Genomic DNA, 22,140 nt, shown 5'->3' with positions numbered 1-22,140 from the left:
CGGCCTGTGGTCTGCTGCTAACCCTGGCTAGCATTGCTGCAGCAGCATTAGCATGACCCACTAAACGTACTAAGCGCTAGCTTTTTCGCTGTTCAAAGCCGAGTATATCGGACTGTAGTCCACGTGTTTACCATGTTCAAACAAGCTACATGGTAAAAAAAAAAACGCTAGCTAATATCACCCTGGCATACCAGAACACTTAGGGTTCCTTAGTGTAGCACTGTCAGGGGGCATTAGTGGAAAGCTGAAAAAATAAGCTTACTGTAATAAATGAAAATGCTGTAATCACCCAGTAGCGAAATCTGTGTAGATTAACTTCCAGTGCTCGTTTGACTTTAAAATAAAATGTTTGTTTTAAGAATTACAGTTTTGTTTACCTAGCTTAGCTTCACAGCACTTTTCAGGTGCTAAATTAGAAGAAAAACATGGCGACACCCCTGTTCTTTACTAGTAAGTCAATTAATCTGAACCATCTGAAATCGCATTTATCATTTTGTCCATTTGGCCCCAAGATCTTGCTATATTTTTTTCACTTTTTTTCTCATATTTTATTTTTTTTAGAGACTGGTAATGTAATAGTGCTTATTGATGTAAAGACAGTTTTGTTTCTGCTCAGAAGTTCAGAAGGTAGATATGGATATAAATAAATATGGATACTCTCCACATTTTTATTCATTTATTACAGCAATTTTTTTTTTTATTAACCAGTTATTTTAAATATTAAATATTATTGGTTTCCAGTACCTTTCCGATAAGACCTGCAGGTGAGGCATCCCTTTGCCCCAGTTCCTCACCATCCACGCTGTATCAAACGCAGCCAGGAACCCCCGTGCTATGCCTGTACCCAGGGGCCAAAAAGGCTGCACACAAGAAAAGAAAATAAAACAGCATTAAAGCAACATGCAAATAATTAGCTAAATATTAACTTTAAAACCTGTATGCATCCTTAAATTACACTAAATTGAGAAAAGTATTCATGCCTGCAAAAGTAAGTGATATTCAATTCTTAATCCATTGGGTTTAATATGATTTCAGTTCACCCTTTACACCTACAACAGCTTCAACTCTTCTGGGAAGGCTTTCCACAAGGTTTAGTAATGTGTTTAAGTGAATTTTTGACCAACGTTGTTACAGAAAGGTCTAGCTCAGAGTCTCCACTCTAATTCACCCTAAAGGTGTTTTATCAGGTTGAGGTCAGGACTCTGTGCAGGCCAGTCAAGTTCTTCCATACCAAACTCACTAATCACTCATGCCTTTATGGACCTTGCTGTGCGCTTGTGTAAAAACCATGTTGGAACAAGAAGAGGCAATCCCCAAACTGTTCCCACAAATTGTGGGGCATAATTGTCCAAAATATCTGGGTACGAAGAAGCATTAAGAGTTTCTTTCACTGGAACTCCTAAAAAACAATTACACACCATAACCCCCCCTCCACCAAACTTTACACTTGGCCCAGTGCATGACATGTCAATCAAATGCCAAATCCAGACTCATCCATCAGATTGCCACAAAGAGAAGCATGACTTTTCAAGCTAGAGAACACGCTCCACTGCTTAAGAGTCCTGTTGCATTCCATATTGCTTTCCCTTTGTCATAACTCCACTAACTGTAGACTATTTAGTAGTGAGAAAATTTTACAAATGGACTTGTTGCAAAGGTTCTTGGTTTTTATGCACCCGTGGCCATAGAAGTGATTAGAACACCTGAATTTAATGATTGATATGGATGAGTGAATATCATGGCAATATAGTATATATAGCAGGGGTCTGCAATTAAGTTTGGCTGTGGGCCAGATATTTTCCAAGCCAAAAAAAAAAAAAAGGAAAAGGAAGTGTAATGGGATTGAGTAGCTCCCCAGCCCAGAGGGTTGTTAAATCCAACTGAAGAAAAGTTGAACTCAAAGCAGGTAAACCCAAGAAAAATGGAACCCGTGTCGTCAGGGACACGGTCCAATACACTACCACTGCCCCGGCTAGTGAATTGGGACACAGCCTCCTTTTTATGGACATAGAGAGCCCAAGAAAGGGTGTAAAAATGAGAACAGGCGGAAACTAAAGTCACATTGAGCGAGACAGAGAGACAGGGAAGATATGTAAACAAAAGCTCACCAGAGAAGCTTTTTTTTTTACATTTTTTTTTTAATTATCATTAATCATAGTTCAAACAACCTCAAAGGCCAGATGTGGCCCACAGGCTGCCTACTGTTGACCCCTGATATATAGCCACATATAGTAAAGTGAATGTTGCAGTGTGTGTTTTATTTCGGTCATATTCTCACACTCACCTCCACCAGACAGTCTCCCACCAGTCCGATGAGGAGTTTCTTGCCCCTCCTCTCTCTCACCAGCGAGGCGTTCTCTGCTCGGTGCATGCAGGTGAAGTCAAACATGGCCACGTCCTGCTGGCCGGCGTGGTTCAGTGCAAACTCCATATCGGGCAGCTTACCGCCTGTAGAGAACTGAGCGGCATCACGCGCATACTGCAGCAAAGCCTCCTGGTTAACGTTAGCCGGTGCTAACAGCTGATCTGCGTCGCTAAAGTCCTGAGAGAGAATGAAGAATTCATGGTTATTCATATTTTTATACTTTATTGTTCAGTACTTTCACTTGCATTATGATTATTTTCAGTATTATTCAGTAATTTCAATTAGTTCAGCTTTATTATTTATTTATTTATTTAGCACTTTAATTGTTTGTTTCTAAAATGATTTATTTAGCCCATTTTTCACACCAAAATGCAAAGCCAAGTACACAATCTAATCTTTAGGACTCTCCCAATCACTTTGCTCCCAACAATAGGCGAATAAAGACTAGCACAGGTCTTTCACTGATACACTGGCAACCCAGGGTGTGGAAATGGCAGTGGGGGAATGGTGGTAGGCAGGTTCGGAGGCGAATACCTACTAAGATGGGTTCTTACAGAAAATACAATCCTTACCGGTCATTTCAGGTCAGCCTCAATAATACTGGATGATGACTGGTCAGTGCGTATTATTATATCTCTATCCAACAGTAGTAATTAGTGTGCAGATTGTAATGGTGCGTTTGTGTGTGTGTGTTGATCCTACTTGCTTAATGACTCCTTTCTTCAACAGACTGTTCTTCTTGGCAGTCATGACAAAGTAGTGAGTGTCATCTTTATAGTAGACAATGTTCTCCAGATCAATACCTGAAAAAAAAAAACAAGAGAGTGAAAGAAGAAAAGGAGGTACAAATTAGAAAATGGCAACAGAAAAAAGCAGAAGAGGGCATTTTACTGTATTTGCAACTTGCGCATCTCTAATGCTCTTAATTAAATATGGGTGTGTTTTAGGTGTAATGTGAAATAAACCAATCAGCGCTGTGCTTTTGTGCATCTCATTTAAGGGTACAGCAATGTTATTTTATTCTTTATTCTGTTTATTGTTGAGATAAAAGTCAGGGATGCACTCTGCAGCATGTCCGTGTGTGTGCGCGTGTGTGTGTGTTTTTGTTTTAACGAGTGGAGGCATACACGCAGTGGGAGCACCTATAGGAATAAACTCTGACGATTGACTGTTGTCTAGGTTCATTTCAGTCAGTGGAGCACCCGTGTTTTCTGCAACTAACACGGCAATACACCAGATATTTACTTGAACACATCTTAATCCAGACCACCTTGCCCATCAGTGTAGATTTATTCCTAAACTCTGACGCTATTTTAACAGTGCAGGTACAAGGCGTGAAAATAGACTGTTGACGGGGTGTAAGATAGCAAAGAGCATCGTGGCGCGCTTTGTGCTGGGTGTACAATAGGGCCCCAAGAGTCTCAATTTAAAAATCAATGTAATAAAAAAAGTCTATTTGAGTTTTTGGCCTATTTATCCCTGCATTTCCTTCTGGAAAGTAAGTAAGTCAGTAAGTGAGTAAGTAAGTTTTTCTACATACCCTTCTCTGTATGAAGCTCCTGGAAGAATTTCTGGTTGTAAATTCGAGCCACTCCACTGATCTCTGGGACCTGGGCCTCGGCGGCAGTATGGCGATTTACAAAGTTAGCAGTGATCCCGATGGCCAGCTTTCCTCTCAGCTCCTTCCTCTTAAAGCCTGAAACAGACACAGAGACCTTTCATCTGCTATATAAATACCTATACATCAAACATCTGATATTTAGTTTAGGTTGTTCATGCATTCTTTCTAATGTGACCCATATCTGACAGCTGTGTGAATAGTTTGCACTGTATGTAAGTGACATACATGCGTGTCCTCTGATTAATGCTTCACGTTAAGTTTCACTTTAATTCTCATCAGAATCTCAGGAGCTATGAATGAGTTCAGGCTGCAGCTGGATATCTTTTTTAAGAAGAACGACATGAATGCATGAATTCTGATCTGACAAAGATTCAGACAATGTCGCATTGCCGAAATCTGGATATGTCAGATTTCATTGCCACACATTAAAAAAAAATCTGATTCAGTGTGTGTTTTTTAATATTTTTTTAATAATTTGTAAAGCGTTAGATTAGAGCAGACGGTAAAAAAGATAGACGCCGTGTCGCCGTTCCCATTCATTCAGTGAAAATGAAGCCAAAATCTTCCGCCATGTTGGCGATCCTGAAACCCAAGTCTGAGTCGCAGTAGAGACCAGAGGAGGGAGAAAGACTGTGGAGAGACAGCCTACTCATTTAAATAACCCCGCCCCTGAGGGCTGCCTCCACAAAGCTCACACAGTCTATGGTCCCCACCCATACAGTCATTGGTCCCACCCTGGCTAGGTGTAACCCAGCCCCTTTACAATAACCACACCTTTTGAATAGAGCTGAATAACATTTTAAAAACGAATTCTGTGGGGATATAAAAACTTGACAATATAAGCAGAGGTTACACTAGCTGTTACATTTAAATAACGGAGGTAGAATTACAGTATATTTGGGGAAAAAAGTGATTGAAAGTTGTTCTGTTTTGCCTGTTTTTAAAACCTATGGGGATGGGTGGGGTTACGCAGCTTTCTGCAACCGAACAGCAGGGGGCGCCCGACCTGTGTTGGCTTCACTTTTGAGAGACGATGCTCTGTCCAGTTATACACAGTCTATGGATTAGAGTAACTGACATCAGTGAATGTATCCATGTGTAGAGACATGTCTTACCATCTGGTACGAATCTTCCTCCTCCAGCAGAGATAAAGACATCAAACTGGTAAGCAGCAGCAGGGTGAGACTCTGGGTGCAGTAATGCCTTCCAGCCTGGAGATAAAGCAGAGTTAGTGAGATCAAGCTCTAGCTTAGATCTAAACAACAATACCCAGACAGAAACAGACTGCATACCTGCAGCTCCTGAGGCTTGAGGCTCCACCAGGCCTTTGAAACTCACTCCTGTGTGAACTTCCACCCCCAACAGCAGAGCCAGCTTCAGCAGAATCAGCTGTAGCTGACGGATACCTGCAAACGTACAGACAGAGTATATGTACAAGTAAATTTCCCAATCAAATTTCCCTCCAAATTAAGTAATTAATCAGAATATCAACATGAAAGAGTGAAGAATGAAACAAAACATGTGTATTAGTAGGGATGGGCAATATTCTATCGTATACAATATATCGTGACACAGAAATATCATGATATTAAAAATCCATATTTTGATAACAGGGCTGTTCTGTCTTAAAAGTAGTCCATTATTTACTGCGAAGCTTTAAGTGTATTTATTGTATAATTGTTTTAGTTTGCAGTTTATATGCATGCACTAAATATTCTGCAATATTATTTGCTGCATTATATTATTTTATGCTATATTATTTATTTTGCCACATTATGATTATACTGTTATACTATTATACTATATTCTTAAAAATGAATGAATTATTTTAGTTTTCCTATATCGCCAAGTATATCGTTATCGCAAAAATACCCTGAATTATCGTGATATTTTATATTTTAGAGCCATATCGCCCACCCCTATGTATTAGGACTGCACAATATATATCAGAAACATCATCCTAAAGTTGGCACATATATTAGTTATACCACCTGTATGCACATGCAAGGTCATGTAAAACAAATTTATTTAGTTTTTAGGTAAAATTTCTTAAAACAAAATGAAAATCTACCACAGACAGATTATACTAGTGCATCTCAAAAAAATTGAATATCACTGAAAAGTAACTTTATTTCAGTAATTCAGTTAAAAATGTGAAACTCATATATTGTATAGATATATTATACACAGAGTGATCTATTTTAAGTGTTTATTTATTTTATTGTTGCTGATTATGGCTTACAGCCAATGAAAACCCAATGAAATCAATGTCTCAGAAAAGTAAAATATTATATAAGACCAATTGGAACTTTTGGCAGTGTGGGCAGTGTGCCAAATACTGCTAGAAAATAAAATCTGCATCTCCATAAAAGTTGTCAGTAGCAGAGGGAAGCATGAAGTGCTGTAAGATTTTGTGGGAAAACAAAACTGCACTGACTTTGTGCTTGATACCAATTGGTCTTATATAATATTTTAATTTTCTGAGACACTGATGTTTGGGTTTTCATTGGCTGTAAGCCATAATCATCAACAAATAAAAGAAATAAACACTTAAAACAGATCACTCTGTGTGTAATACATCTATATAATATATGAGTTTCACATTTTGAACAGAATTACTGAAATAAAATAATTTTTCAATGCTATCTAATTTTTTGAGATGCACTAGTATTTGGATTTTTTTTTTTTTATTATTGTTTAAATTAATTGTGTTCCTTGAACTGATAAACTTAAATTTAAACGCCATGTGACGATTAATGCTAAACCATCTTTATATGATTGTAACTGTTTTAGTGTTCATTAGTACTTTTTGTGTCATTTTTAGGGACAGTGACTGAAAATTGTGTTTCTGAAACCACGTATTATGATCATTTGTGACACTCACTGATGTGATCAAGAGAGCCGCAACAGAATTTGCCGTAGAACTTCTTTGCGCCGAGGTTGCGCAGGTCTCGGATGGTGTAGGGCCACAGGTGGAGGACGTTGTTCCTGGAGAAAGAGGTTCTCTTCTCTAATAAGACTACCTGCGCTCCCAGCAGAGCCAGCTCTATAGCCACCCTCAGCCCACATGGACCCGCTCCGAGCACTAAACACTGAAAAACAGAATCAATTCTCTATACATTCTCTGTACATTCACTGTACATATTGTTCTGGACATTTGATATAATACATGTGGATATTATGGAATATGCAAGTGCATTCAAAAGTAAATACAGCTCTGTAAAAAAAAAAATAAGAGACCACTTGAAATTATGAGTTTTGTTGATTTTACCAAATTGAAAACCTCTGGAATATAATCAAGAGGAAAATAGATGATCACAAGCCCTCAAACCACCAAACTGAACTGCTTACATTTTTGCACCAAAAGTAAAGGCATAAAGTGATCCAAAAGCAGTGTGTAAGACTGGTGGAGGAGAACATGATGCCAAGATGCATAAAAACTGTGACTAAAAACCAGGGTTATTCCACCAAATATTGATTTCTGAACTCTAAAAACTTTATGAATATGAACTTGTTTTCTTTGCATTATTTAAGGTCTGAAAGCTCTGCATCTTTTATTTTTATTTTAGCCATTTCTCATTTTCTGCAAATAAATGCTCTAAATGACAGTATTTTTATTTGGAATTTGGCAGAAATGTTGCCTGTAGTTTATAAAACAAAACAACAACGTTCATTTTACTCAAACATAAACCTATAAATAGCAAAATCAGAAAAACTGATTCAGAAACTGAAGTGATCTCTTAATTTTTTTCCAGAGCTGTATGTGTGCAAAAAAATATGGGTTATGAAACTTAAAATCGCTTTTTAATGTTTGCGCGATCTGGTCTCAATCTGACCCAGCGATCAAATACACTCTTTTTATTTGAGCTAAACTGCTGATAAGGAGCAGTTTAATCTGATATATTAACCAGATAGATAACGCTAATATTACCACAGCCATGAACAAACTTCTCTGCTGCTCCATGTTGTTTACATGTTGTTTTTGCAGTGCTCACTACTGGCAGCCATGCAATTTATTACGCGTACATCTGCACTGCACATTTTATTGAAAAAATTGTGTTTGAATGCTCAGCAGCGAATTTTCAGCATTCAGTGTTAAAACAGCTTTAAACTGCACACACATACACTCTGGAATTCAGACTATTTACTTTCTTGCTCCCGCGCCAGACAGCTCTGACCAATCAGAAGAGCCAATGTAGTTGCATAGTTTATTGGAGAGTATTTTGATGCATAAATGCTTCAATTAAATTAGCTCATCAACTGATCAAGATCACAGGTGTGAAAATGCCTGAAGAGTCTTTTTATAATCTTTTTAAGCTTTAATACAGATTACAGATGATCATACCTTAGTTTTGGCACAGGGTTTGCCCTGCTCGTAGTCAGAGTGGTTAGCTCTGCTGTCAATCTTCTGCCAGAGATCTTTGGCTTTCCAGTAGTTCAGTCTTTCCTTCAGCTTGTTGTAGAAGTTGCGATAGTCCTGGGAGTCCACCTCTAGGTGGCGACAAAGCTCAGCAAACTTCAGCTGCACCTCTTTGCAGGTTTGGGCCGCCACAAAGAGGTCAAACAGGGCGTGAGCTGGGTTGCCTGGCTCCTTCTCAGCCATGCTGATGGAAAGAATCAAGACTATAGGTGCTCAACTGCCTAGAGGAGATATAGAAGTAGAGTTACATTAGAGTAATTAGAGTAATTTTCAACTAATATAACTAATATATCAACTAATATATGATTAACAGAGTACTAATAAAGCTCTTCTGAACAACTGTGAGCTTGTTTGCCTGGCCTGTCTATTAGAACTGCAGAGCACACACCTGGCACAGCATTATCAGTTACCAAAGGTCATTATCATCCATACAACAGCACTATAGAACATCAGGCACAATTGGGCCAATGAGGTCCATTGAAGGTGTGCATAATGGGGCATGAACACAATAGAGCACCAGTCTAACACACTGACAAGGATCCGGTTATAAATCCAGTCTGATGGATTTAGACTGCCATGCTGTATAAAGATTCTTTTATGCAGGCCAGAGGAGGAAGAAGTACATGTAAATCATATACGGAAATAAAAATATTTTAGGGATGCACAATGATATAGCTATGGATGTTTTGAAGTAAACAACAAAGCACTGTTATAAGGGAAATGATATCTGCCTTCTGTCAGTACTGGCTGATTATAGCTTTTTTAAAATCGTCTAGATGATTTTAGTCAAAACGATACATTCTGACATTTATTTTACCGTATTTTCTGACCATAAGGCTCGCTTAAAATCCTTTATTTTCCCCAAAAAAGGCAGTGTGCCTTTTAATCCGATGCGTCTTATGTATAGCTACTCCGCTAAAGTACAGCATTATAAGGGTGAGTTTTCAGTGAAGTTTCTCCAGCACAGAGGCTGGAGCAGCATTAGCATTAGCCGCTAACCGCAGCGCTAGCTCTGTAATGTCTTGACGTTAAAAAAAAAAAAAAAAAAAAAAAAAAAAAAAGCAACAACCTGAACCGACAAACACCCTAACCCATCCTATGTCACCATGATTTGGCACAACATTCAACAGCAGTGAATTTGCAAACAGCCCACAGCAGGTTAGCACACAGCAGTTGTGGTAAGAGCCGCTAAACTCATTAACTTTGACGCCTCTCACCTTCTGCAGAAGCCGTGTTTAGACTTGAACTAAAACACCCCCACTAAAACATAGTGTTTGTTGCCTTATCTCAGAGATCTACACTGAGTTACAGCTGGAGTCATCTTTATGACCCATAGCCTCCATTAGTAATGCGGCCTGTTTTGCTACATGACTAATTTGCATGTGATTCTATGGACTCTACCAGTCACCAACATCAGTACAAGGAAGCAGAGGCAATTCCTGCTCTGGTGATTTATGCCCAACAGGAAATTCCCTTCCATTATATTTTAGGAAACAGCCTGGAATAAAACGTCACCGTCTCCAGGCATGAGCCAATCGCTTTGCTGGATTTGTTGTTCCATTATCTTTACAGAAACTGGAAATAAACAGTAGGGAGGGATGTAGATAACAGAGCTGTGTGTTTTTATGTGCAATAAATATCACAGCAGTCAACCTCCTTTATTACACAGCAACCGAGACCAGATTTATCCAATTAGCACTGTGCTAAGAGAGGACACTCCAGAAAAGAAAAAAGTAATAGTGCAAGATTTTGTACACACCTTGAAATTCAGTTATTTTTCATTATTTAAAAAAAAAGTCTGCATTGTAGATTAGTAATAAAGTCATTCAAACAAACGAAGTGTTAAAAACAGAGCTTATTTTAGATTCTTCAAAGTATTACCTGGAATTTAGGTTTTCAGTTAACAGCTGTGCTGAACTCGTCAAGAGGTAATTACTTGAATTTCTTGCCTCTTAATATGTTTGAGAGAGTAATGTTCTAATCCAGATTATAAGAAGCAAGAACTACTCAACTAAGTAACGAAAAAGATTACTTTAAGAAATGAAGGTCAGTCAATCTGAAACACTACAAAGACTTTGAAAACATCCTCAAATGCAGTTGCAAAGACCATCGAAAACAGTATGATGAAACTGGCTCTCATCAGGGCTGCCCCAGTAAAGAGTTATCGCTACTGGACAGGATAAGTCTATCAGAGTTACCAGCTTTAGAAACCGCAAGTTAAAAGCAAAACATTGAATAAAAAGCCGTGTTTAAACTTTTGACTGAAATACAGCAATTTTCAATGATTTATGTTAATTTTATAATTATGTTAATAATGCAATTTGTGTATCAATGACTGGGGTAAAATAAATTATGGTAGATATTGTCGTGCATGATTGTTTGTTGCATCAAGCAGCAAAAAAAATAATTGCAAACATTGCACAAAATATTACATGCCTTGCAATCACTACTGCACGTGTGCATTATAATATCGATGCTCAAGCGATATCTTAAGCAGCTCTAGTTTGAATTATGTCACGTCTAATTTTAAACTCTGCGCTTTTAAGAGATCAGCTCATCCTCTTTCACACTGAACTATTCATAGTAACACAGGTTTTGGTAAGAGATGAGTGCATGGTGCATGCCACAGTGTGAATGATTATATTGTTAGTACATAGAGATCAACACACGACGCTAGGGTGTAGCCTAATGAAATAAAAAAAAAAATACACAGTACTTTCTATGTAGCATGCAAACAAATCATTTGTTTCTTTACTTATGTAAATATATGTGTGATGTGTCCACACCTACTGACTTACAACACACCAGAAGACCCAGAAACACAGATAAAAAACACCTTTTCTTGGATGGCAAAAGAACATGCTTACAAAATGCTGGATGTTTTATGGCAGAATGTTGGTGTACAGTCAGAGGATGTTGCAAAACGAACAGCGTGAAGCAAACTGCACGTTAGCCCTGTAATTAGTTTATGTGTTACTCGGCAAACTTCAAATAAAGCCTTGCCACCACTTCCTGGAACTCTGCGTGATCACACACACACACACACGCACACATACACACATCACACACGTCCGATTCATGAGGCAGCTCCTCCTAATCTAAAGTTCTCAAGCATAAGTCTAGGAGTCTGTTCAGTTCAGACACTATGGGGCAGTTAACAGATGTTCCCAGATGTGTTGTCTGGAAACCAAACATACATCAATCAAGCATAATATTATGATCAGCTCCTTACTCGTTTCTTGTATGATGGTTGGGGTTTATGAAGGGTTAGTGTGTGTTGTGCTGGTGGTACAGTGAGTGGATCAGATACAGCAGTGCTGCTGGAGTTTTTAAACACTTTATACTTACCATACACTAAACGACTTTGAAAAGACTCTGAAAAGACTTTTAATAGATTAAAGTCTGACACCCTCTCACATCTAAAGACTCGATTTTGCAAAGACTGGAGATCTTGCAGGGTCACTTTTTGCAAGACTGCAACTAGATTCTTTCTGAGATTAATTCCCATCATGCTTCTGGTGGAGTTTAACAGAAGGAGAAGCCGTTTAAAAATGGAGCACCTTTTGGCTGCAGCTGCCTTTATATATCATTACTGTAATTTATCAGAGACTCACAACTTTTGTCACCATTCAACAGTTCATTTTTCTGCCACACTGTTAGTTCTTGATTTGTTTTAATAGAATAAATTTTGTGCACAACTCTGCCTATAAGCTTTTTATAAGCTTACCTATAACTTTAAAACTTTGTATAGCAAAGAATCACATTTTTGCTGCTGTACATTTGCCTTTGTTTTAGATGGAATTAATGCAATAAAGAACATCATTCTTGCTAAATGTGTATTTATTAAACTTGTCTATATTAAAAATAACATAAATGCACAATAAGACAAAGTAGTGCAAAATAACACAACTATAAATATAGAGACTTTAAAGTGCATTACAAATAAAGTGATACCTCTGTTTAAAATACTGTACAAATTAAAGTAAAAACCATACAAGGCATATTATTGTGTTCTCACAAGGCTAAAATGATGCGGGTTTGGGAGATAAAGATCTAAGAAACACAGAAAATCCTACATACTGGTTCATTCAGGTTTGCTTGGTTTCCCTTTCATTCAAACCAGCAGGGAATTGGCCTTAATCAACCTTATGAAGGAGACCTGAAGCAAGAAAGTGTTCAGGCAATGAAACTGTAGGAACATATAGACAGAAAGGTATTAACGGAAGAATGTACACAAACAAGTTTAGCCTCCGAGAGAGAAAAGTTTAAAAGACATTTAACATGATTCAGTAAAATACCAGCACATTTTTAGCATTTAAACAACAATCTCTGGAGCAGACAGTTTGAAGTGAGAACGTGATTGAACTTTGAGCCGAACCAACTATTAAAATTATACTCCTCTTGTTTGAGATAAACGGCTGTTCAGGTGGAGTTAAACCTGCATTATTCCCCAGATAACTACTACAGCTAAAAAATAATGCAATCTCTGCTGCTGCTTCAAGCTAATTTCACTTAAATACATGCTAGTCTGGATTTTTTTTTACTTTCTTGTACAGCTCTGTCTACAGCAACAAGCAGGTAGAAAGTGCTTACATGGTTTGTTGTAATGCACTTGCGTTTTTTTCCATATGTGAAACCAAATCAACCCAAGGGGAAAAGCCTAAAATGTATTAACTGTCTTAATGTGTTAACTGATTTAGACTAGAGAAACAAACACTCTCGTTTCTTTGGTCGGAATAAACAAGAATGTTTAAGAATGTTGGAGCATTTCCCCCCTTGGTTGGTTTGGTTTAGTTTCACACAAGTGCAAAATTGCAACGAAATAAGTCACAACTAACCAGGTGAGCACATTGTCTCTTGTGATTGGTCAAAGCTGTCTGGGGAAGAGCTAGAAAGACAGTAAACAATGGAAGGTCCTGTGTTCTGGACTAACATGTAAATTTGCACAGCATTATTGATGAAAAATTTATCTTCAATAGGATGCAAAGCACAGATATATATTTTGTATTTTATTTATTTATTTATTTTTTTTTTTTTTACATAAAGCTTCATGCAGTTGCACTGGTAAACAGAAAACAGAATAGCATGAAGCAGCAGCAGAGAGGTAGTTTGTTAATAGCTGTAGTCATTTTTTGAGTAATAAATCAGGTTAAACTGTACCTGAACAGCCATTCAGCCCAATCATATACGTTCTCAACACAAAAGAACTGCTCTAGAGGTTGCTTGGGACTGGACCAAGACCAACTGCCCCCGCAGGTCTTCGGTCCACACCAGAGTTTATTTAAAATGGGCTAAAGATGGCTGGTTTGAAGATGCCCATGAACAAACAGTCAGCTTGTCAGATGTATTTCTGTATTTAGCTGTATTTCTTTCCTGCACAAACATCAAGCTTTAAAACAGCGTTTTTTTTATATATGCATTTGAGTCTCAGTGATGGATCTGATGGAGATCAATAATGAATCCTGGCATCAGTCAATTGAAGCTCTGGGTCACTACTACGCTCTGTCTGCACCATATATGGCTTTGTGCCATGCGTGGCCTGAGGCTTCAGTAACTGCTCAGTACAGTTGACTGATTTAATAAAACAGGGAGTGTGCTGTTTGCTCTTTACTTTCCACTTTCATACAGTTACATGGCAGATTGTTTACTCATCATATTCTCACAGCTGTATGTAACTCTCAACAAACTCTGCTTAATCTACCTAAAATACTTTCAAATCTCACATCTTAAATCTAGCATTATCTACAGGGGTTGGACAATGATACTGAAGCACCTCTCATTTTAGTGTGGGTTTAGGTTTTATGGCTAAATTGGAGCAGCCTGGTGGTAATTAATCTTCATTAATTGCACATTATTGCACCAGTATGAGCTGTAAGAGTGTGAAGGTTCAATTAGCAGGGTAAGAGCACAGTTTTACTGCTCAAAATATTGCAATGCACACTATAACATTATGGGTGACATACCAGAGTTCAAAAGAGTTAAAAAAAGATGTTGGTGCACGTCTTGCTGCTGGAGCATCTGTGACCAAGACAGCAAGTCTTTGTGATGCATCAAGAGCCACGATATCCAGGGTAATGTCAGCATACCACCAAGAAGGACCAACCACATCCAACAGGATTAACTGTGGACGCTCTAAGAGGAAGCTGTCTGAAAGGGATGTTCGGGTGCTAACCCGGATTGTATCCAAAAAACATAAAAAAAAAAATACGGCTGCCCAAATCACAGCAGAATTCAATGTGCACCTCAACTCTCCTGTTTCCACCAGAACTGTCCGTCAGCACAACATTTTAATTGTGGTCTAAAACCAGGTGTTTCTGTTTCATTGTCCAACCCCTGTATATTATTATTTTAATAAAAAAATAATATAATATACTTTGAATTGTCAACATAGGCACGTCCCCCACCACTCTTAGCCTCGAGAAAAAGCCTGACTGCCTCAGATCAGAAAGATAGAGGCAGCCCAGGCTAAATCACATGTTAAAAACAGGTGAAGGTATTAACAGGTTGGGGAATTCCTCGGTGGATGAGTCAGGACCTGCAGGGCCTTGGATAATTTCAGCTGACTGAAAACAAATCCATAATGAGAATGAGTTTCAAAACCCTGAAGACATGACTACCTGACTGAACATCACTGGGCCTGTTTATACCCATCATAAACATACAGTATGTTTTGGTAACTTGGTCTACTATCAAAATAATCTTCATTTGCAGCCCCAATACTGGTCCAATAAAAAAGCGCGCTTTAATCTGTTTTAAAGATCTTCAAGATAGGAGTCTGCCAAAATATATTTTACACAATATATCAGGACACAGTTACACTGTGATTAAAATGATCCATTTGTTTTGCCATATCATTATTTTATACAACATGGATGTCTCAACATTTACTGTTTTTAGCAGATTTATTTGTTGCTACCGACTGTTTGAAACAATTGTAACATATATTTTGTTTACAGTATTTTACAGACTATAAGGCGCACCATCAATGTACATCTATTTTCTTTATACATAAAGCACACTGGATTATAAAATGCATTTTAAGCGACAATAGTAAGGAACAAGGGTGTCGCCATTTTTTCCATTTGGGGGGCTAAGCAAACAATACAGCAATTTAACTTAAAAAAATAAATAAAATATCTTTCCAAGTTAAACGAGTGCTAACAATGTTAATCTACACAGATTTCTCTACTGAAAAAATGTTTATTTAGGTAAGTAAAGCGCCAATATATTAGCGCGGGCTGCAATCCTTCCTTTTTTCTTTGTTAATGCTGATTTATATATATATATATGAACGGATGTGTGAGAACAGTATTTTTGTAGGCGTATGCATGGCCCAAATCTTGCTGTAAATGTATGCTGCTTTATAAACCCCAGTTTCTGTGCAAGATGTTGCACATGCACATAACAACAGGTCAGTTTATGTGCGTATTCACCCTTTATATAAATTATGGCCCTGGAGACTAAGAGCTACTGCATATGACTCACCTCAAACATCCTCAAGTATGGTACAAAAATGACTCATCTGATCATATCACATTTTTAACGTATTTATTTGTATTTTTGGGCATCAGTGTCAATGGCTTTTACACATATAAACCACTGACAAGTTGGTGTTCACACGCTGCAGCGCTACTGCAACTAATTTGAAGAAAACAGAAAAAAAAAACGTATTGGGACGCATGTTTATTTACTTACTAATTCTGGTATGAAGGGTAATGAAGGGTATTAAAAAGAGTTTATCCTGCTTTTGTTGGAGTAACTGCCTTTAGTGTCCCGGAACATTGCTGTGAGGATTTGATTGGAAGATCTTCACCCACTTCACCTACCTCTTCCTCAACTCCCCAACTAATCCCATCCAAAGCTATTCTCTATTCTAGAGAACAGAGTTCCACTGCTCTTCAGCTCAATGCTGGGGGGCTTTATACCCCTCTGGCCTATTCCATGTCCATTATAATAGGCATTGTGCCAATATGTTCATGCTGATCTGCAACTAAATATTGATAGAGATATGGATATGAACTGAGCCTTCTATCCACCCTCGGTGTTCATTTTGTCAGTTTTTTCTTTTAAAAACATATAAAAGCAGACAGACGTTACAAAATGTGGCAAATCATGATAAAACACAACCCCTGTCATATGGACATGACGAACAAATAACTCTTTTAGAAAAGAAACGTATGCTGGGCAATATATAGATATTTTTTTGAACCATGATCAATTTTTAAATCGTATTAAAAATCTACTTTTTTAAGCATATAGAGAATATCATTAGTGCTTAAAGAACACTGACTACGCCTTACACCAAACATGATTCTATTAAATATAAATTACATTTATTTCTATAATTCCCAGAAACAGGCTGTAGCCCTGAGAGCAATGGTGATTTGACTATTTTTATATTTGTGGAAAATCTGTTTTTATTCACAGTCTAAATATGCCCTGCATTGTCACTCTCAGTCACCTGAAGAATAGTTGCTCTTCTGTTTTCCAATAAATATCACCCAGAGGTGCGAGTTAGTGAAACTCTTGCCATCTGTGCTTCTATAAACCTTTGAAGAAGGGTAGTAATGTTATGGTAAAACACTTGGGGGTGAGTCTTTGGGAGTTTTAAGCAACTATGTTCCAATAAAAATATTGATATTGGATGCCATGTATTGATAAAGCACAGTGTTGTAAAGGAGTTTTTAGTAAAGCTTCTCCAGCACCAAGGCTGAAGCAGTATTAGCATTAGCCGCTAACCACAGCGCTAGCTCTTTCGCTGTTCAGAAATTAGTATAATCTGACTGTAGTCTGCGTGTTTGCCATGTTAAAACAAGCTATGTGGGGCGAACCACTAACTGTGTCCTGTGCCCTTGGCTTACGGGAACACTCAGGGTTCCTTAGTGTAGCGCTGTTGGGCAGCATTTACGAGTGCTAGGCACTGCTGATAACCACAGCTAGCAATTTACTCACCCAAATAAACAGTTTTCAGGAGAGAAATCTGTGTAGATTAACATTCAACAATCGTTTGAATTTGCGGAATTAGAACGGAAACATCCTAATGCGACACCCCTGTTCCTTACTAGTGTCGCTTAAAATGCAGCGTATAATCTGGCGCGACTTATGTATGAAATCAGAGCAGAAAATAGACGTTTATTGATAGTGTGTCTTCTAATACCGTGCGCCTTGTAGTCTGTAAAATACAGTAAATGTCACATCTTTCCCTCCTGTCATTTCCCTCCAAACTAGGGGTGTGCTATATCATATCGTACACGATAATATCGCCCATTTTTTTTATATTGCGAACGATATTATAACCTGAAATTTCGTGCCCAAATATCACCCACCCCTAATTATCACATCAGGTTGATACTTTTTTTTTTTTTACTGTTTTTAGCAAAAGAAAAATTCACACTGTTCTCATTTCCCATTATATATCTACAAGAGACAGATTATATCTGTCCAGTATCATTTATTTTACTTTAATCCTGGATATATGGAGATATTTGGAGTGCATTATTATTAGTATCATGACATTCTGGATCATTGACTTCTGTTACAAATCTGATTAAATTCTTGTATATTTTAATATCTCAGTTAGGGGTGTGTCATATCATATCATTGTTTGCAATAATGAAATTTAATTTTCATTTTGTTGCAGTAGTGTATTTAATGTATTGCGAAAATACCATAAAATATCATTATATTATTTTAGGGCCATATCGCGCACCCCTACTCCAAACTCAAGTGTTTCCTTTAATTTGCCACCCGTGCTCATACCGTACAACTAAATGCACAGTTTGACATAATTGCTAGAACTGTGATCTCACATAAACCAAGCGTGAATGACTCAAAATATACCAAAACCCCTTTAACCAACCTAACCTATCTAACTTCTGCAAAAGCGCTGCTGCAACATGCTACACGCTCTTCCCGTCTTCAGTATCTTCACAGCTGCCATTTGTACTGATAGTGAAGACGCACAAGAAGCAGACACAACGTTCTCATGGATTAGCAAGTTCCCCACTCACTGCAGTTGCTGCAGAGGAAGTGTGGCAACTACAGCAAAACTTTCAATTTCACTGCATCTTTCGCGTTGCTAATTTTGCTTCGATGCTACGTGGTTAACAGGTTTATCTTTTGCATCACGGCATGACTTACAATTAAATAACACCCTCAGAAACCTGCAGACAGCAAGCATTCTGAAAACACAACCCCTACAGCAAGGGAAACTGCACACACAATGGCAGCACTGTGAACATACAACAAAGAAACGCTTGCTGTGCCCTTAGGTGGCAAGTCCAGAAAGCAAAAAAAAAAACTGCCTGGATGGCTCTGCTCCAGCTTGTAGTGACACTATAATTAAATTTACTTACGCAACATACAATAAATAGACATACAGTACCAGTCAAAAGTTTGCATACATCTTAAATTCTGTTTTTTTTTTCTTTATTTTAAAATATTGTGCATTGTAGATTAATGCTAAATTCATCCAAACTATGAAGAGAAACGTGGAATTATTTGGTAAAAAAAAAACATTTAGATTTATAGTTTGTATTCTTTAAAATAGGCACCTCTTGCTTAGATGACAGCATTGTACATCTTGGCATTTTCTCAATTTATCAAGAGTTAATTACTTGAATGTATTACCTCTTAATGAATGAATGTATTACCTCTTTACTCAAGTAAAGAAAAAATGACTAAGAAATGAAGGTCAGTCACAAAGACCATCAAAAACGTAATGATGAAACTGGCCCTCATCAGGATTTTACTTCAGTCCTGGATATATGGAGATATATGGAATGCAATATTATAGTATCATGAGATTCTGGATTATTGACTTCTGTTACAAATCTGATAAAATTCTTTTTTTTTTTTTTTTTTCTTAATTACTCAGCATGCGCAATATGTAGGTAATATTATAATTTAATTTTCATTTTGTTGCAGTAATGTATTTTTTTTTTTTCTTATTTAGTGTTTTGTCATATCTCCAAGAGTATCGCTATAGTGAAAAATACCATAAAATATTGTGATATTATTTTAGTGTTTATATCGCCCACCCCCTAATCTAGAAGTAGTTTATGGGGTGGACTTTTTTTGCTTTCTAGACCTGGATATTCTACTTTGTACATATTTGCTATTAAATTGTAAATTAAATCAGAAAAAGTAGCAGACTAGAAAATCCTGTTTGTTGCCTATTTCAAATAGCGGGTGACGATCCAACAGTATTTCTAAGGTTGGAAAGGTGAAAACAGGTAAAGCAGGTAGGTGTGTTGTAATCACAAAGACTTTTTTTTTTCACTGGCCAGAAAACAAAATTAAATCTCATAGTTCCGTTTAAGCAACAGCTATGAAATAGTTTCACTACAGCCTGCTATCTTTGGCCTGTAAATCTACCCTAACATCCGGGGCAAAGAGAAACGTGGGATGATGTAAAAGGAGGGGGAGGGAGGCAGGTTTGAAATGAGCTCTACAAAAAGTGCTTGAAAACATTTTTTTTATGTTTTAATCAGGGCTGTCAAATTAAGGCATCAATTTTTATTAATTAATCACCAAAAAATAATGAGTTAAAAAATATAAACACTAAATAAATCACCTTCACTACAGTTCTGTTCACTGTATCGTGGCTAATTTTCAATTATGGGCTTCAGAATGAATAAAAGTGCTAAGTTAGGCTGCACAATATATAATTTAAGCATTGTACCACAGTGTGCAGAAGCTCAACAGTTATATGGCAATACATGCAAAGTATGGCACTATGATTTGCAATGGGGAGAACACAAGCAGGACCACAAAATTGCATAGAAAATCAAGTGGGAATGGAAATAATGATACTTAGTTTTGTACTCTGTTTGTTTGTCCCCTATGGACCTTTACCCAGTGGAAATAAATATGGTTTATACTAAAAATAAAATATGGTTTATACTTTGGATTCTTCTAAGGAGCACATTTATCTTTGAGAACAGATCTGCACACTCTTGGTGAGATTTTAATCTCAGTGTCTTCATGAGGGAGAGTCAAAATAGTTTTCTTAGCATCTTGAAAGAAAGAGTTCCTGGAGGTGCTGAACAATAGTTGCTGCTTATAGCTCCAGCTCATCACAAATCACCTCAAATCACCATCTCAAGTTTATTAGGTTTGGATCAGGGGATTCTGGAGGACAAACAGTTTTTTTTTCTTTTTTACTGTTTACTACGTAATTCCATGTGTGCCTTAATTGTTTCCATGTCTTCGTTACATATTTACATACAATGTTAATCATTAAATAAATAATAAAAAACTTTGAATGTAAAACCTTTTTCCACTGGTACTGGTACTTGGATGGATGGATGGATGGATGGATGGATGGAGGGATAGATAGATAAGGAATCATGTTGTAACTTAAAAGTGTTAAACAAACAAAAAATACTCTGTGAAGCATTTAGCTGCTCTTATCTGGGGAAACTTTTTTGGTTTCTGAGGCTGGTAACTCTGATGAACTTGTCCTGTGCAAAAGATCTAACTCTTGCTCTTCCTTTCACGGGGTGGACCTGATGAGAGCCAGTTTCATCATAATGTTTTTGATGGTCTTTGAAGCTGCAATTAGAAATACTTTCAATGTTCTTGAAATTTTATGGACCTTTATTTTTTCTCTCTTTACAACTGATGCTCTCAAACACATTAAGAGACAAGAAATTCAAGTAATTGACTCTTAACGAGTTTAGCACAGCTGTTAACTGAAAGCCTTTAAGCTGACTGCGAAAATCTAGGCAAGAGAAGCTACTGGAATATAAACAAAACCTATTCTGGTTTGTTAAAAACTTTTTTGTTTACTAAATAATTCTATATGTTTTTTCTTTATAGTTTGGATGACTTTAGTGTTAATCTACAGTGCAGAAACATTTTAAAAATAATGAAAAAAAAACACTTTTTTAAGGTGTTTGTTTATGTTCACTATTGTTGTTTATATAGACAGTTAGCTAGTTAGCTAACCCTATAGTTAGCTATAGGTTAACGCAGCACGCTAACGACTAAATAAACAAACACGCTGTGCTGCTCTGCTTCAGTGTTTTCTAGCAGAAACTCAGCAGTGAAATATCACTAATTATAACTTTATAAAGCCATAAATCTCTCTACAGGTACACAGCTAGCCTAAGTTATAGAGTTATCAGCAGCAGTGCAGTCTTATCAACAGCTCCATATACTCACCTACCTTTACTCTGCTGCCTCAGCGCCCGGACCCCGCAGCGCTCGCTCGCTCACACACAGCCGCAGCAGCTGCTCCTCAGGCCGGCCGCGGAACTCCCGGCCCCAGCGGCATCGCGGAGCTTCGTTTCGAGCGGGTTCGTGTTGTTTTCCGTTGTTTTGTAGCTTCAGCTGAACTCAGTTCAGCACAGTTAAACACAGTTCACTACCTGCCTGCTGCTGCTGCTGCTACCTGCTGATCCCCCGCCCGCATTACTGACACTCTAAGCCCCGCCTCCCGCGCAATGATTGGCCCAGAGCTTACACGCTCAAGGTGGCACCTGAACGATTATCCAATCAGAGGGGTCCGTCGGGATCATAGTGGGTATTTTAATTTAATAACTTAATTGAAACAACATTTATTGTTAAATGATTGCGCAACCGTTGAAATAACGTTTAACGTTAAATCAACATAATGTACTTATCCTTCTGCGTTTTGAATTAGTATTTTACATTTCATCTCCATACAATTTCAAAAACAACGGATGGATGAAGGGATGAAAAACTGTTTAACTTCCATTATGTTCATGT

At 37.6% G+C, this 22,140-nt stretch overlaps 1 protein-coding gene across 2 annotated transcripts in view; it reads right to left on the bottom strand.

Annotated features, from left to right (window-relative positions):
• The window catches only part of mical1 (microtubule associated monooxygenase, calponin and LIM domain containing 1), a 46,709-nt gene extending 24,885 nt beyond the window's left edge, over positions 1–21,824 (bottom strand). The window contains exons 1-9 of one of the 2 annotated variants that reach the window (XM_049462755.1): positions 21,574–21,824; positions 8,332–8,627; positions 6,871–7,078; positions 5,279–5,392; positions 5,102–5,197; positions 3,906–4,061; positions 3,068–3,168; positions 2,285–2,542; positions 745–860 (exon numbers count right to left, since the gene is read on the bottom strand). In XM_049462755.1, the coding sequence (XP_049318712.1) occupies positions 745–860; positions 2,285–2,542; positions 3,068–3,168; positions 3,906–4,061; positions 5,102–5,197; positions 5,279–5,392; positions 6,871–7,078; positions 8,332–8,589 (1,307 nt within the window). In that variant the 5' untranslated portion in view covers positions 8,590–8,627; positions 21,574–21,824. The remainder of the gene's footprint in view (positions 1–744; positions 861–2,284; positions 2,543–3,067; positions 3,169–3,905; positions 4,062–5,101; positions 5,198–5,278; positions 5,393–6,870; positions 7,079–8,331; positions 8,628–21,573) is intronic. The other variant, XM_049462754.1, reaches the window with a different exon arrangement.
• Positions 21,825–22,140: the final 316 nt, after the last annotated feature.

This window comes from Astyanax mexicanus, chromosome 13 (assembly GCF_023375975.1).
Source record: "Astyanax mexicanus isolate ESR-SI-001 chromosome 13, AstMex3_surface, whole genome shotgun sequence".
In the NCBI taxonomy this organism is placed as follows: domain Eukaryota; kingdom Metazoa; phylum Chordata; class Actinopteri; order Characiformes; family Acestrorhamphidae; genus Astyanax; species Astyanax mexicanus.
Note: the sequence above shows the minus strand (reverse complement) of the source record. Positions and strands in the feature narration are given on the sequence as shown.